Source organism: Corvus brachyrhynchos, unplaced genomic scaffold, assembly GCF_000691975.1.
Source record: "Corvus brachyrhynchos isolate BGI_N302 unplaced genomic scaffold, ASM69197v1 scaffold1120, whole genome shotgun sequence".
NCBI lineage: Eukaryota > Metazoa > Chordata > Aves > Passeriformes > Corvidae > Corvus > Corvus brachyrhynchos.
In genome coordinates, this window is record NW_008235737.1 from 360,626 (window position 1) to 376,154 (window position 15,529).

A 15,529-nucleotide genomic window follows, 5' to 3' on the forward strand; every position below is an offset into this window, starting at 1 on the left:
GACCCTCTCCAATGTGGCAATCCCAAACAAACCTGATTACATGGAGATCAGATCAAGTGTACAGCCATGTGCATATTTAGCTGAATACATTTAAGGAAACAAGTACACATGATAATGGTGTTTATAATAAAAGCACTTGGAAAAAAGTTTACAAAAAGTGCTGTGCGCTGTGGTTGACATTTGCCTACCTCTGTAAGACCAAGAATAATGAATTCATTAGCACATTTAGTAGTTATGTTATCAGATTCTTAGGAATATTTATCTGGTGTTTCATCTGAATTGTGTTCTGTGTTTCAAATGAAACATCTTTGTCCTAAAAACATGTTGTCCTAAGGATGTAGGTCATCCTTTTTGTCTTTGTTGAGATCATTTATGTTAGAATATACTGTAATATTGGCCTATGCCAGCAAAGTATCCATTTACAAGTGTCTAAACACACTGTAGCACGCCTAAAAAGAAGGAAACACAGGCTTGCATTGCTACAGCCCGCAGAAACAAAATACCGTCTGCTGCACAAGCACTTGCATCACAATCTGTGACAAATATTTTTCAGCATCTACACATAATTGCTTCCACCTGAGAGAGTGCTCACAAATTCATATGGATTGCATAGGTTTGCTTTGAAATCTGGAATTAGGTTCACATAGCAAAGGTGTTTGTCAAGGTTTAACCCCAACCACACAGTTGCTCCCTCACTCCAAGAATCAAAAGAGTAAAAGCAAGAAAACTCATGGGTTGAGATACAGACAGTTTAATAGGTAAAGCAAAACCCATACATGCAAGCAAAGCAAAACATGGATTCGTTCACCATTTCCCATGGGCAGGCAGGTCTACAGCCATCCCTAAGAAAGCCATCTTCCATCATGTGTAACAGTGACTTGGGAAGAGAAACCCCATCACGCCAAACATCTGCCCATCCTTCTTCCTTCCTTGGTTTTATATACTGAGCATGATGCCATATGATCTGGAATATCCCTTTGGTCAGCTGGGTTCAGCTCCCAACCTCTTGTGTATCCCCAGCCTCCTCGCTGGTGAGGTTGGGTGAGAAGTAGAAGAGACCTTGACTCTGTTGAAGTGCTGCACAGCAGTAAGGAAAGCATCCCTATGTTGTCAGCACTGTTTGCAGAGGGAATGCAAAACACAGCCCAATGTCAGCCACTACGAAGGAAATTAACTCTACCACAGCCAAAACCAGCCCAGTGTTTCCTACCCTGCAGGTGAAACTAAGTAGTAAGTCAAGCTGGATATGCCTTCTGTCCCGACCAGTTTAGAGGTGATCTATGTCATGTAATACCCCATACAATGCATAGAGCAGCCTATACAAATCACATGGAATAAAAGTTTTGCATGTATGGGAAAAATTTCAGGCTTTCTATACTTGGGTACTAAGAGGACCTAGGTAAAAGTTATTTTCCTTTGTTAAACTATGGGCAGGGATGTACACATTCTCTGCAGATTGAGTCATTTATTCCTATGATCTCTCTACTCTTCAACATTTTAAATATCTCTGGCTATCTGTATCCTGATAGATAGTCAAGATGATGACTTCCTCAGTCAATCATGACCATCAGGCTCACTGAGTGTCTTCAGCTCTTTTTTGCATGAATAGGAGCTGCCTGTGGTGAGAACCTTTGAAAGTCTGCCCATAATTATAATTTCCCAGACTGGCTCTGTTTTTTTGTGATCCTGGCAAGGCAGATGAAGATGTGTGCCTCAGCTACATTTAGGTAAAGGACCATTTGCAAAGCTACCTCTAGAAATCTTCCTTTGTGTAGAAAATAGAACAGGAAAGCAAACATTAAGAGTCTCTGAATTGTCTTGCAATGGTAATTCGTTTGCTTCCCATGCAGAAGCACCCTTTCAGGTTGTAATGAATTCACCCTGAATCTTGAAGATGAATGCATTGTAACTAGTCAGTATTGAAAGTTTACATTTGTGCAAGAGCATAATTCATGCATCTTGTGCTTTTGTTCACTTGAAAATATTTTAGTTACTTGTTGTTCATCGCAAATGTAGTTCATAACAAATAATGATACCTAGTTTACATGAAGTTTCAAGCAGTTTCCCCTGGTGAAATGGAGCATGTAATGCATTTTCTATTATAATGGATATTCTTTTGTAACTCACTAACCTTTGTATGGAAACAAAAATGTTTCTGCTACTTATCCCAAGAGAAAAATAATTAATATAAAAATGGTATTTTTTCATATTCATTATGTCATTTATATGTGAAATGGCTATGAAAAAGACTTATGCATGTTAGCATTAAATTTTCATTTTCATTATCTATTTTAAACTATCCATCAAAATATGTACCTACCCCTGAACTGTTTTAAAATAAAGGGGGGGTTTATCTTATCTAGCGCTAGGTTAATGGTTTGACTCTATGGTCTTAGAGGGCTTTTCCAACCTAAATGATTCTGTAAATCTATTATCTATTTCATCTTCCTTACACTAGAGCATCTTCTCAAAGATAGTAATTTGGCCAATCTGTATCAAGAGAGAAAGCTCTCCAGGACATGCTGTCTGTCCTTAAAGCTGGCCAGCTGCCACAGCCTGGCTTGTAAATACAGCAGTTATTTTCCCTTCCCAAAACTACCTACCATTTAAGTAGGAAGGGTCCATACTGCCTACAGGGAATGTACCCAGTTGGGATAAGTGCCAAACTGTGCTCAGGCATGATCAGGGGGAGTGCCAGCTGGCCAAGGCAAAAAGTGAAACTTGGTCTCGTTAACAATATAACACAATGGGCAATCTTATTCCAGTTCTTAGGCCCATACCCCATTGCTGGGACAGGTGTAGCTGTATACTGCACCTGTATTCAGTGATGGAGTTACCCTGAGGTGACAGTCCATCTTGCTTGTCTTGCTTATGTGTTGGTATGGGATGATTCAATATCTGGAGATAGCTTTTCCAATTAAATATAAGAAGTGCCTAGATGACTGTACAGTTTAGTTCCCATTTGGAGAACTGTCATTAGCTGAGATGAATGCTGTCGTAGATGCTGTGGCTTGGATTCATCCTGCTGCTGGGAGTCAGGTATCTGATTTGAAGAACATACTGGATTCAAGTTCCCAGTTTAGTCAATGGAAAAAAATAAGCATGTGTGAAGTATATAGCCAACCCAAGGTCTGAACTGACCTCTACAAGTGTCTCTTCCTCCCTTTTGGCTATGAAAGAGACCCGAACTAAAGTAATTCAGGTGGTTACTTCAGTCTAAAGGCAAGAAGGTTGACTCTAGTCTGGTAAGCACACTCCTGGGGCCTGATTGCAGACACAGACTGCACAGAACCTTGGATTGCCCATTTTTTAAAATTATATAATACTTGCCCCTGCAGAGGCAAAAATATTTGGAAATATGGCTAAAGTGTAAACCATGTAGCAATGCTTGCCAGTTTGTAGTCAGTATGAAGTAATACCTCTGAAAAGTTCTTTTTATTTATTTCAATCACAGGGAAAATATGAAAATTTGGATTCCTGTCGTCTTTTAGATAAACAGACTATATCTTAGCCAAATTTTGCTAGATAAGTTTGAATTGGATTCATAGCTTGTCAGCAGCATTTGTTCCTGAAGAGCTGATAGGAGCTACAATTATTGGAAGGAAGCTACTAAAAATCCCATATTTGTGAAATCTTCCTCAATATCTGTTAAATTTGGAAGACTTAATGCAAAACTAAGAAAAAGTTATCTAAATGAACAACTAGGGAATAGCAGTCACAGCACCAAACCGTGCTACACACAGCTTATAAACCCTGTGACAGAGAAAAGTTGTTTATTAAAAAAACAGATCTTGTGCCTATGAGAAATGCATGTAGTCTGGTTCCTCCATCTGTCAGGAACTTTTGCAGTTTATTTTACTCTTATATTATCAACAGTGCAGTTTCTACTCTGAATGCCAGCACCACTGTAATAATAGCTTCTGGTATATTTCACTGAAAATTCCTCATGGCAATGCTGATTGTGGTTAAAATCAATTTAGGTTCTGTTTTACCATACCTACATGGGAGAATTTTTTATTGCTTGCAGTGTCCCCTTTGTTTAGGTGAACCCAAAGGGCAAAATTCACTACATCTAAGCAGTAAAAGAGGACAAGAGAGCAAGTTCAGACATTGAGCCCTTGTCTGTGCATGCTGCAAAACTCATGCTGGGTCTCTCCTGTAGCTCCTGCTACTTTCTTCCAGACAATACTTTGATATAGTTCAAGTAATATTTTAATTGAGAGACTGCTTTCAAAGAAAGAAGAGAGAAGGCTCCACCAGGTTGGACTCTAAGACACTGTAGTGCTCTCCCACCTCCTACCAAACTGCCTCTCAATTAAGCAATGCACAACCCAAATGTAATCCTACAGAAGTGCTGTGCAGGAGAATTGCACGCAAAAGCTCACATGTTGTTTCAGATGCCTTGAAGAATTGGAAAACCCATAGAAAAATAACTGGTGTAATTATGTCTCAGGGCCACCACACAGGGCCTAGAAGAACCAAGAGGCAAATATTATGGCTTGAATTCACCATGTACCATGTGACTTTAGGCAAGGGATTAGGCTTTTGTCAGTCTTTTATATAGCACTGTAGAGATACTAATAAGATCTATGCTTCATAAATACTTCTTTTTAACACTGCAAGTATTAGTTTAATTACCCAAATTCTGTTTATCCAATTTTTTACACTAATTTCCAGGTTGATTTTGCCTTCCCTTTATTTCATGATGCAGAGTGCTCAAAGAAAATCAACATTTTTCTTCATTGCAAATGAAATTGCAGGTGTAAATAATAGTAACTGAACATCTGATTTGTGTTTAATTTTAAATCAAATGCAGGTACAAAAATGTTGTTACAATTTGATGCCAAAGCTGAGTGTGGGATGTGACAGCTTACCCATATGCATATCTTCTTTTAATATGGCTCATTCATGTTGAAAAATCTGCCAGGTCCTTAGGATTTCAGAATAACAGAAAGGAAAAAAGGGGCTCATTTAATCTGCCTTTCTGATTTTTAGTTTTTTAATTAATGTCTTATACTGCTAATTACTTAGGTTTCATTCAAAGCTCCTTTTGACAAGCCAAAGGTGATGGCAAATCTGAGAACTTGGATAAATAAAAAATTCTGCAAAGCTGTTGGTTGGGTGCTGGTATCAGTTTTTAATGTCTTTCATCCACGTGCAGTCTTGTGCCCAAAGTGTTTGGGGTTGGAGCACACGGCATATCCTGCTAAGCATGCAGCACAGATTATATGGTCATTTTATTCCTCAAAAGCCCCTAAAGAAGATTTGCAGTGAAAAATGTTCATATTGCAGTGCACTGTAATGTACCAAACAATATTGATTTAAAATCATCCGCTAGTGAGGCCTCCTGAACTTTGGCAAAAGGTTTGAACTTTTCAGTCACCATGAAATTATTCTGGGCAGCTGGCCAGGTCCTAAATAGGTTGTGTGTATATCAGTGGCAAAGCTTTTAATTTGGAATGATTTATTTCAGTCTGTCAACTGAAATGAAAGAGTTAGAGCGCTGCTGTAATTTTTTTAATAATTTGATTTCATTGAAATGGAGTATTTAAGTGAATTTCACATACACTTGCCTCACAAACTCTATGAAAACGGCGTCTTTCACTCTTTAAGTTTGGCACGTTACTGGCTCCTCTTCTGTGATCAGAACTAAATGAATAGAGGACAAAACAAAAAGTTAGGATGGGTAGGTCTTAGCCTTTAGACATTGTTAATTCTGTATCTCCTTTGGCATGTTCACACCAAAGATTAATAAATAAAACCTAAAAATCATAGAGAAAAATTTCCCAATATTTTGTTTCAGTTTATTGGGTTATTTGGGTCTAGCTGTTGCTAGAAACATTCTGCACCATCATAGCCCAATTTCAACATAATCCTGTACCTTTAAAAATGTACGTGTTTGTCAAGTGTTAGAGAAAGTTGAAATACAAAGGTTCTAAGCAGCAATACAAAACAGGATGTGTGTCATGTGGAGCAACAATTACACCCTAAGTGCCTGGAGAAGAACTCAGGGAAGCTAAATGCCTCATGCTCCCCAATATGTAATATTATCACAGCATGAGTAATTGGAGATATTCTGTAGAACTGCCTTGACTTTAAGTTATTTTAAAGCCTATTTTAAAACAGTCCCCTATCCCCTTCTTTACCTTTTGAACTATACGGTTTCCTGCTTTCAAGCTCTCCCTGTTCTGTTCTGCACTAAGACTTCAGACAGCATTGCAATGCTCTCTATTCTGTATACACTGGCTAATGAAAACAGGAGTTCATAGCTGTAAGTGACATTGTCTGTGCTAAAAATATGCATATTTATGCAATGTTTTCCTGTTGAAAAACAAGTCTCGGAAACTGGAAACCTTTTTTTCCTCTTAAAAATAATCCCTTCCCAAAGCTTTCAACAGTACAATGTTGCAGAAAAGCCGTGTTAGATTATCCAATTAATTTCCTTGTCAGTGAAAGATTTCTTTTGGCAACGCTCTGACATTTCAGGGGTTCTGACTAGTCTGATTTTGAAATGATGAGGCACTTCCCTCCGGAGATCTCTCTGAACGCTTAGAGATTTCCCCATAAGGCTAATAATCTTTATTCTCATCCTAGAAATCCTATTTCTAAATTTCGTTCTCTCATTCCTTTATTTGGTGTACACTATTGTATACTTGAAATAATTTGTTTTCAAATATTTCTTACATAAATTTACATCATCCCCCCCGCTCTTACTTTATTATCAGGTATGGTAGATGTGGAATAAATATTGGGACCCTTTAGTCTTTCTCTTCTTATTTCTCCCTTTTCCCAGCTGTTAGAAATTACTGCATACCCAGATATGTTCTCCTCAAAGCAGCACAGAGAGGAGCTGTGGACTTCCGTATCATTTTTCGTACCTCTGTAACATCTAACCAACAGAGCTTGGTTGTGAACATAGCCTTTGGCTGGTAAGGTAATTGGTGCCCAAATTGGCCTTTTGATGCTGTATTGAGATCCAAGGTCTTGTTTAGTTTCTGCTCTTACTCTTTATGTAGAATTTTTTCAGTCTGTTATTTCCTGCCACTATTTCTAAATGTGTCCTCATCCTTGCCCAATGTGGTATTTGCAATTCTTCACATTTTAATATCGTGTGTGCTAATGTCATCATTTCTTCCTTTTAAGAATCATTAATAAAGCGATGAAACAGGACTGCACACAATACAGATTTATTCAACATTTCCCTTTTATTCTGAATCAGCTTTGCCATTAATCATTAGTCTTTGTTTGTAGCTGTTCAGTTTTCTTCAGTTTTCAGTCCACATGACAACTTATATCCAACCAAATATGAATTGATTTTCAGTTTAAGCTGTCCTGTGGCTGGAAGTGGTGATGTTGCTGATAGCATGACAGTGCAGCAGAGCAGATTTTCTACTATAGCATGCTGTGGGAGCATGCATTTCACTAGGCAGGGCAAATGAGAGTTAAAGCTCTGTTTGAATTCCTGGGCAATTGTCCCTGGTAAAAATCTGTAGCTGATGTCTATCAGCAGTATTCCCTGCAGGTGTTGATGGTGAAAATGTTTTCTAAAATTTAAGCTTCTAATCCTTTGCTTACAAGCAGGGGTGAGAAGGATAATTGAAATTTCAGTTGCATGCTTGTTGAAATAGTATACAATACACATACAGTTTAAAATAAATGTGAAAATTAATTTCATTGCTGCTTTTTGACTTGGTATTTTGTTGCAATAACACAACTGAATTGCTAGGTAAGGTAATCAGAATTCAGGAATCATCTCTATATCATATCTTTTTATCTTATATCATTTGATTTAGCTATCATCTGTCCACATAGATTTATCTGCCTTTTCTGTATTTGGATGGGTGACATTCCATTGAATAACTGTTTGTGGATAATTATAAATGCAACATTTGTTATATGATTTGCCATAGCTAAGTATTGCTGATGTAGATGGATTCTTTTGAGTTCTGTATTATTACTTATGATACTCACCTAAATGTAATTGTCCTGTTATTTTGTGTTCTGGGAGCTGGATTCTCTTAAAATTTCTGCCTTTGAAATTGCTGTGTTGTCTTTGAGTATGAAAGAGCTGTCAGCATATACAGAAAGATGTGCCTAATAAGAAAAGACCATGGGTGGTTTTTCAACAAAAGTGTTAAAATCTGTGAAGCAAACATAGAAATAAGCATATTGAATAGGACATTAATATGCTTTATATTTTAAAATTAAAATTATTAGCAATCCTCCCATTTTATGTCTTGCAGTTAAAGGCACGGTATTGTTAGGTATTTGACATCTTCGAACACAAGCCTTTAATGCGTATCAAATTTACCTTCTGTAGGTCTTTGCTGCCATCTTCTGTTTCTTTAAATGATTGCCATTGTTATTATTTGGATTCTGAAAAAACTAGTGGAATATTACAGAGCAAAATTTCCTTTTCTGTATATTTTTTATTTCCTTGTTTTCAGCTAAAGCAAAGTGAAGCTAATGCAGATACAAAGGAGAAGCTTCCATTGCGTCTACGCATCTTTGAAAAATTTCCAAACAGGCCACAAATGGTGAAAATCTCAAAGCTTCCTTCAGATTTCACAGTTCCAAAAATAAGGTATTGAAATATTTCCTTTTCTAGTATGTTGTAAACTTTTCTGGGGCCATATAATACCCAAAATATTTAACTTTTTTTTTCTTGTCTGTTAGGCAGGTAGTTCAGAAAATAAGTGAAACAGAAGTAACATAGGCATTCAAAAGATGTGGCATTTTGGGTTTACCTCATTTCCCTCATTTGGGAAAAAAAAAAAAAATCCTAGCATTTCTTATACCTTATTCATGAAAGCACCTAGATTGACCAGAACTGACACAAGTACAATATAATTGAAAAGTGTATTGTTTCTCCTCTTTCATTTGGCTTTTAGTTTCTTGACTCACATAGACAACTAGCAGTCTAATGGATTCTCATGTAGGTTTTTAAAGATAAGGGTGAACTGGCAGCGAATCATTAGAGGGGGTAAAACAGACCATCCAATACCAGTTAGTCTGTGATGACCTTGTCCCTTATTTGTATTTGCATAGTTACCACTTTCCTGTGAAACTCACCTTAACTAAAGATCAGATGCTCAGTGATCTACTAGATCGTTCTTTACTGTGGGGGTGGTGAGGCACTGGGGCAGGTTGCCCAGAGCAGCTGTGGATGACCCATGCCTGGAAGTGTTCAAGGCCAGGCTGGATGGAGCTCTGAACAACCTGGTCTAGTGGAAGGTATCCCTGCCCATGGCAGGCAGGGTGGAACAAGATGGTCTCTAAGGTCCCTTCCAACCCAAACCATCCTATGATTCTGTGATCATCAGTTACAGTAAAATTATTTTTGCTTGGTGTCATAAAAACCTGACAGAAATCCAAGGGCTTCTCTAGTATATACAGGCTGCAAAGTCTGCTGACACAGCACAAGCTGGCTGGTCAGGTCCTCTCCAGGTCTGTTTCAATATCCTCAACAAGCACATGCCAGAAGAGAGGATGATGTGAAAGATTCCTGCCATTCTTCTGAGTCTCCTGAGGTTACATTTCTTTTGATTAAATTCACAGGAAAGGTAAGGCAACTAGTTTGACCTGTTTGTAGTACCTTAGCTGAACAAAAGGAATAATACTGGTCAGAAAGGTCAGGAAAAACAACCTTCCAAACTTCAAGGAAACAATCCTAGATGTTTTACTTTTAGTATCAAAGTACCATTTGGTTATATCTGGAGGGCATTCTTCTCCTAGTCTTAGTCTTTTTTTTGGTATTTCTTTCTAGTTATGTTTTTCCCAGCATATTCTGTACTCACTCATGATCCTATTAACTACTTCAGACTAGCACTAGCAGATCATACCTTTAAATCTGAAGCTATTGTACTATGTAGTAATACCTCTCCAGAGAAAAATTAGCTGTGACATAGTTTACACTAAAAAGAGACAACTCTACTGAACTTAAAATATGGCAAGATGAATGTATATTTGTTTTAAACAGAAATGTCTCTGTGTTTTAAACATGGCATATGTGAGGCACAGAATTGCTGAAGTGCCTTAATACTGACATTCAAAGCAGTTATATGAACAGATGTTGTTTGAAATCTTCAAGAGAATTTCATGCAGAGGGTATGTTTCCTTTGGATTATATCAGGATTTGATTTACATTGAAGTAACAACTTGCTGTTTAATGAGCTCAAAAGAGCTGAAAACTGCAAAAGGCACTTCAAATATTTAGCACCTTAATTGGTCAATAAATAAATAATAAAAGCAATAGAATTATTTTATTTGAATCTATGTGCAAAAGATCCAACTCTCAATTCAGTTATGGATTTTTTTTAATAAATGCATTCAAGTGTTATCAGTTGTTCTGGCACTCCATTCATTTATATATCTATAGCCCAGTACAACTTTTTCTCAGGAGTTTATCTATCTTTGCGCTAATGGATTGTGATATGTTATAAGAAAAAACAGATATTAACTCTTCTTGGGGTTTTATTTGTTCACAAGGGAAAGTTTTATGAAGCAGTTTATTGATCGCCAGCAACAAGATACCAGTTGCTTGCTGCGAAGACTTCCTTCAGCATCTTCTTCCTCATGTGACCACTCTAAAAGATCAGCAATTGAAGAAAACAAATATATTGATCAAAAGGTAAATCAAGAGTAGAGAGTTTATGTTTTGCCTAGAGTATTGTGAGGAAAGGCATCAGATTATTCAGTTTGTCAGACTACATAAAAAGTGAATGAATAAAAGCTAGGATGATTGAACATAGGCTAAATGGTTATGTTTAATTTAGCCTAAAAAAGACATCATAGCAGATCCTCTTCTGGTTTAAATTTTCCCATCTCCTTTGAACTCAAAATTCAAGATTTGATACATTATTTGTTCAATGCATGCATCACCTGAAGCAATTTTTTTAAGTAGTTTTGCTGTTAATCACTGAGCAGCTAGTGGAAAATTAAAGTTTCTGAATATCACATTGGATTTTTGAGTGCCTTGATACTATTGCAATCTTGAAAACACACTTCACCAAAGGAAGTGTGAAGGAAGTCTGAAAGAAGGAATCGAACCTAAATGGATGTCATCTGCTTTAACAAGCAGAGCAGAGAAATTGAATAATTTATTAAGATCTCTGTGGAATCACTGAAGATGAGTAAAAATTTTGAAATTATTCTAATTGTTTAGAGGATATTGACCTATGTGTAAGCCTGGGAATCACTAGAAAACAGACCTGAACAGATATATTTGATACTCATTGTGCTAAAAGCTGCTAGTCTCCCATGGATGGTTGGATTTGAAAAATACTAACCCTGCTTGGAATGATGACCATGATGATGATGATGCAGCAGCATAAGTAAATGTATGTGACTTCTGACACCTTATAAAACTAAAGGGGCAGAAAAAAATGTTCATGTGCATCATAGAAGATAGTGGTTTCGCAGATTTCTAGTGGCATCTACATAGATCAGTCCTTGATCACTTGTAATCTTGCATAATTTAGTGGCATTTTTATAGACAAAATTACTTTCAGTATTGTTATGTTTTAGTATTGTTTCAGTATTGTTCATTGTTAAATCCTCTTTGAATATTAATGTCTGTGGGTTTTAAATACATTTTAAGTTACAGAATTGCAGACAAGAAAAAAAAAAGTCTATGCATTGCAGTTACATAGTACAACTGGCTTTCCTGTTGTGTGTTTGCAACCATAACCCAGGGCAGCATTCATGCACACAGAGTTGCAGAGCTGGGAATCAGAACTGGGAAAAGAGAGTTGGGAAAAAAATTACTCTTCTGATAATGAATAAAAATATACAATTTATAAACTAGTGTTAATTGCCATCCCTAGTTCTGTGCAAGAACCCATTCTTGTGGCTGATGTATTCTATGGCAGCAGTAAGCCAAAGCTGAGCAGCATGGCCTGAGAGGGAGGTCTGTGGCAAAATATGACATATCAGGCCAAGAAGGTTGTAGGAAGGAGTCAAGCCTAAATGGACATCATCTGCTTTAACAAGCACAGCATTAAAACTGGATAAGTTATTAAATGATGAGCCTAGGGGCTAGCAGAGCAATACCAAGTATCACTAATAATGGATCTCAAACACTATGCCAGGGTAATCAGAGTACATTTCTACCATGTAATGAAGAGATGAACAAAGATCTTAAAGTTCTCTCAGCCACACAGGTAAGTCCACGGTCCGCAATGCAGAGCTGTGCAGTGGCTCAGTAGATCTGTTTACATGAATATAATTTAGGTATATTAAATTCCATCTTAATTCCTTTTGTTTGCTGTTTACAAAAGTGAATTGTTACTGTGTTTGAAGACAGATGAATACATGGCACAGTTCATTCAATGAGATATTGCAATATGAAAACAATGCTGCATTCTTTTCAAATTTTCAATTCCCTTCAAAAGCAAATATACATTATTTGACTTTATTTTTTTAATTTAAATAAGCATGTGCAAATTGGTTTTGCGCTATTCAACCTGCTTTAAGCATATACTTTAGGATCCCCATGCCTCCAGGGTACAAACAATGATAAGTAACATTTCTCATAAATGTAGCTTAAAACAAGGTATTTACACATTCCTATTAAGAGGTGAAAGCATTAAGAAGGATTTGTGGAAGCAATTACTCTAGCTTTCTATAGCTACAGTTGCCAAGGCAACCTCACTTTTGTATGAACAAATCTTCTTTAAAGTATCCTTAAAACAAGCTTGGAATGACTGGTTGTGCTTAAGTATAAACCTTACATCCATACTTTACTTTTCTTTGTGAAAAAAGAAACATGACAAAACATTTTACTGATCTCAGTGCCTGGTAGGATGCCTTCTCACTGCTCCTGGTAGCAGTAGGATGGCTTCAGAAACTTTTCACATGCTTTTGCATTGTAGTTGATGGAAAAAAAGGTGGAATTAAAAGGTAGAATCAAAAGGTGAGATCCTGCTGGCAGATCTGACTCTGTCCTTCCTTTGTGGGAGCTGAACTGTGGCTAGTTCCTCCAGTTACTCCTGGACTTAAGTCAGTATCTCTGTGTTCCAGAGCTGCCGAAGTGATAGGAAGCCTTTAATCCGTACATTCCCCTATTTTTCCCTTATTTCCACTTCGGCAATATTCTTTTCTACTTTCTCGAAAAATCTGCCACTATAATTTTTTGTGTTCAGAATCAATCTGCCCCATAATGTGTGATGATCAATAAAGAAGATCTTATATATGTTCTTTTATAGAATGGATTTAGTTAGTGCTTTCAGTGTTATAATTATTATAATTACCAAATTCCTTTAAAAGTTGTTTTAAGGTGTAAAGGGAGAGTAGATTTTCAGTGCATTCTTCCTTTTTTTTTTTTTTTTTTTTTTTTTTTTTTTTTTTAAGGTATTCTACCTTCTCAAAAGATTTGGAAAAAATTATTTTTGGTGTATATCACTGTAACCATGACTACAATCCATTTGATATTATTTTCATCTATGCCAAATCAAAAGAATAGCTTTGGAAAACAGATTTCTCTGCTATACTCTTTTTTTCTAGTGAAATCTGTGAGTTTCATAGGTTTTTCTAATTCCAAATTTTTAATCAATTGTGAAAATAATAAACTTACCAAACACTGATATAAAAAATCGCTTTTGGATACCTAAATGCCCTTTACCTTTTATACATCTCCTAAGAGTTCTCTGTCAGTGTGTGGAGTCTGAGTGGGTATGTGGATACAGATTGTACCATGTTCATCCTTCTACATCCAATGCCAGCAACACCTGGGCTCTCCCACATGCAGATGCTTGATAGGCAGCTTAGCACTATGCTTTGAGTTGTCTATTATTATCTGTAACATTTTGTGTGTAAAACTGAGATTCTCTGGGGTTCTCTGAACTTAATACAGCTGGAAATGGAGGATCATTTTTTCTCTCCACTTGAGGTCCTGCAGAGCAAATTTACTTAAACTCAGTGATCTCACCACAGACCTACTCCTCCTGCATGCTGATCTAGTCTGTCCTGATGTGGTCTGCAGCCCATGAGCTGAAGAACCCACGGTCAAATTAGAGAAACCAGGGCTGTTCAGATTGGTGAGCATTCCCCAGTTGTAGTAGAAAGCACTGTGAAGGTATTTTCTGATGAAAGAAGGAAGACTTCTTGGAAAAAGTACGAGATTAAAAGAGGGATTTAGGGTATTAAATGTACATTGTAGATTAGGAAAAAGGAGAGTTTAGGAACAGAGAGGGAAGTGTTCTTTTGTACTTCTACATTTGCACGAAAATTATTCACAGTGTACTGAGAATTTCCTTATCTAACCAATATTTCAGTAAATTCTTGGATGGAAGAACTGGATGAAGTATGGAAACATAATTTTAGTGTGAGTGGGTGGATGAGAAGAAATGTAGTTGGCAGAAATTAAGGACATCTTAGTGGCTCAGTGGCCTTCACATAGCCTGAGGTATAGTTGCAGCAAGTTTCAGGGGGACAAAGAATTAAATTAACATGAGATTTACAACAAATCAGGTGTCCAGTGAAATACATCTGAGTTGGCTGTAGAGCATTGGCCTTGCCTTCTTAACTTCAAGACTGGAATCAGATGGGCACAGAAACCCTTCAAAGTGCTTTCCGAAGAGACATACAACTTTTAGCAAACCTTGCAGAAAATTATTGTGAGATGGACACTTTTGAACTGGTTACTTATCCTTGGCCTTACAACACAGCACATGGCTGTTAGAGTAAAGTTCAAAACTGACAGACTCGTGAGATGAACTTTGAAAATGCCTATGGCTCAATATGTAGAGATAATACAGATAACCCATGTGCATGTTTACAGTGGCAAAGCAGGAGTGAACTACAAAAGAAAGCACAAGAGCATTTAATATATCCATGTATTTTATGGTTTAGACTTGGACCTCTCCCATTTAATTGAAGGAAGATAAGCAAGTCAGCTCCCCTATTTCTCCGTTTGTAAGATTAACTGGATAGTAGCAAACATATTTTCTCTTTTTCTCTCCTTTCAATCATCCTGTTTCTTTTCTGATTCCTTTCACATGTATGGGTTTTGTTTTTAGTTCTGCAAGCAGTGCAGTTAGTAGCCATTCCTTTGTCCAGTAGGAGCCAGATGAAATATTAAGGTCTAGCTCCTGGGAAAGCTTGACCTCCCACACCACATGAGAGTCCCATTGATTTCCTGCTTACAGCAAAATGTACCTTTTTGATGGGAGGTTGTGGTCAGGAAGTAAGAGCCAATCTCAGAGGTAGCCAGAGTCATTGCCATGGAAGATTGTGAATATTAAGCAGCAGACGTCGTGCTGGAATCTGTGCTTAACGCATTTTGTTAATATCATAGATACTGCATTTGTGAGCTACTGAGACATGCCGCCTAATCTTGATGCTTTTGTTTAATCTGGCTATATTCTGTGTTGGGTTTTTTCTGATCTGTGCTCAGCTTCTTTAACTATTCTGTTTCTTAAGGAAAAGAAAAAACAATCTTCTGAGAGTATTCCAAAAGGACTTTTCCTTGCAGAAAGTATTTGTAAGTGTAAAAGCTGAAATAGCCTTTTAGCTTTTCTAAGGCATAGCT

At 37.1% G+C, this 15,529-nt stretch overlaps 1 protein-coding gene across 6 annotated transcripts in view; it reads left to right on the top strand.

The window, feature by feature from the left end:
• NALCN (sodium leak channel, non-selective) overlaps positions 1-15,529 on the top strand; it is a 238,893-nt gene that overhangs the window by 170,072 nt on the left and 53,292 nt on the right. For all 6 annotated transcript variants that reach the window (XM_017733360.1, XM_017733412.1, XM_008633570.2 and 3 more), the window contains 2 exons: positions 8,448-8,584; positions 10,489-10,630. In XM_017733360.1, coding sequence (XP_017588849.1) covers positions 8,448-8,584; positions 10,489-10,630 — 279 coding nt within the window. The remainder of the gene's footprint in view (positions 1-8,447; positions 8,585-10,488; positions 10,631-15,529) is intronic.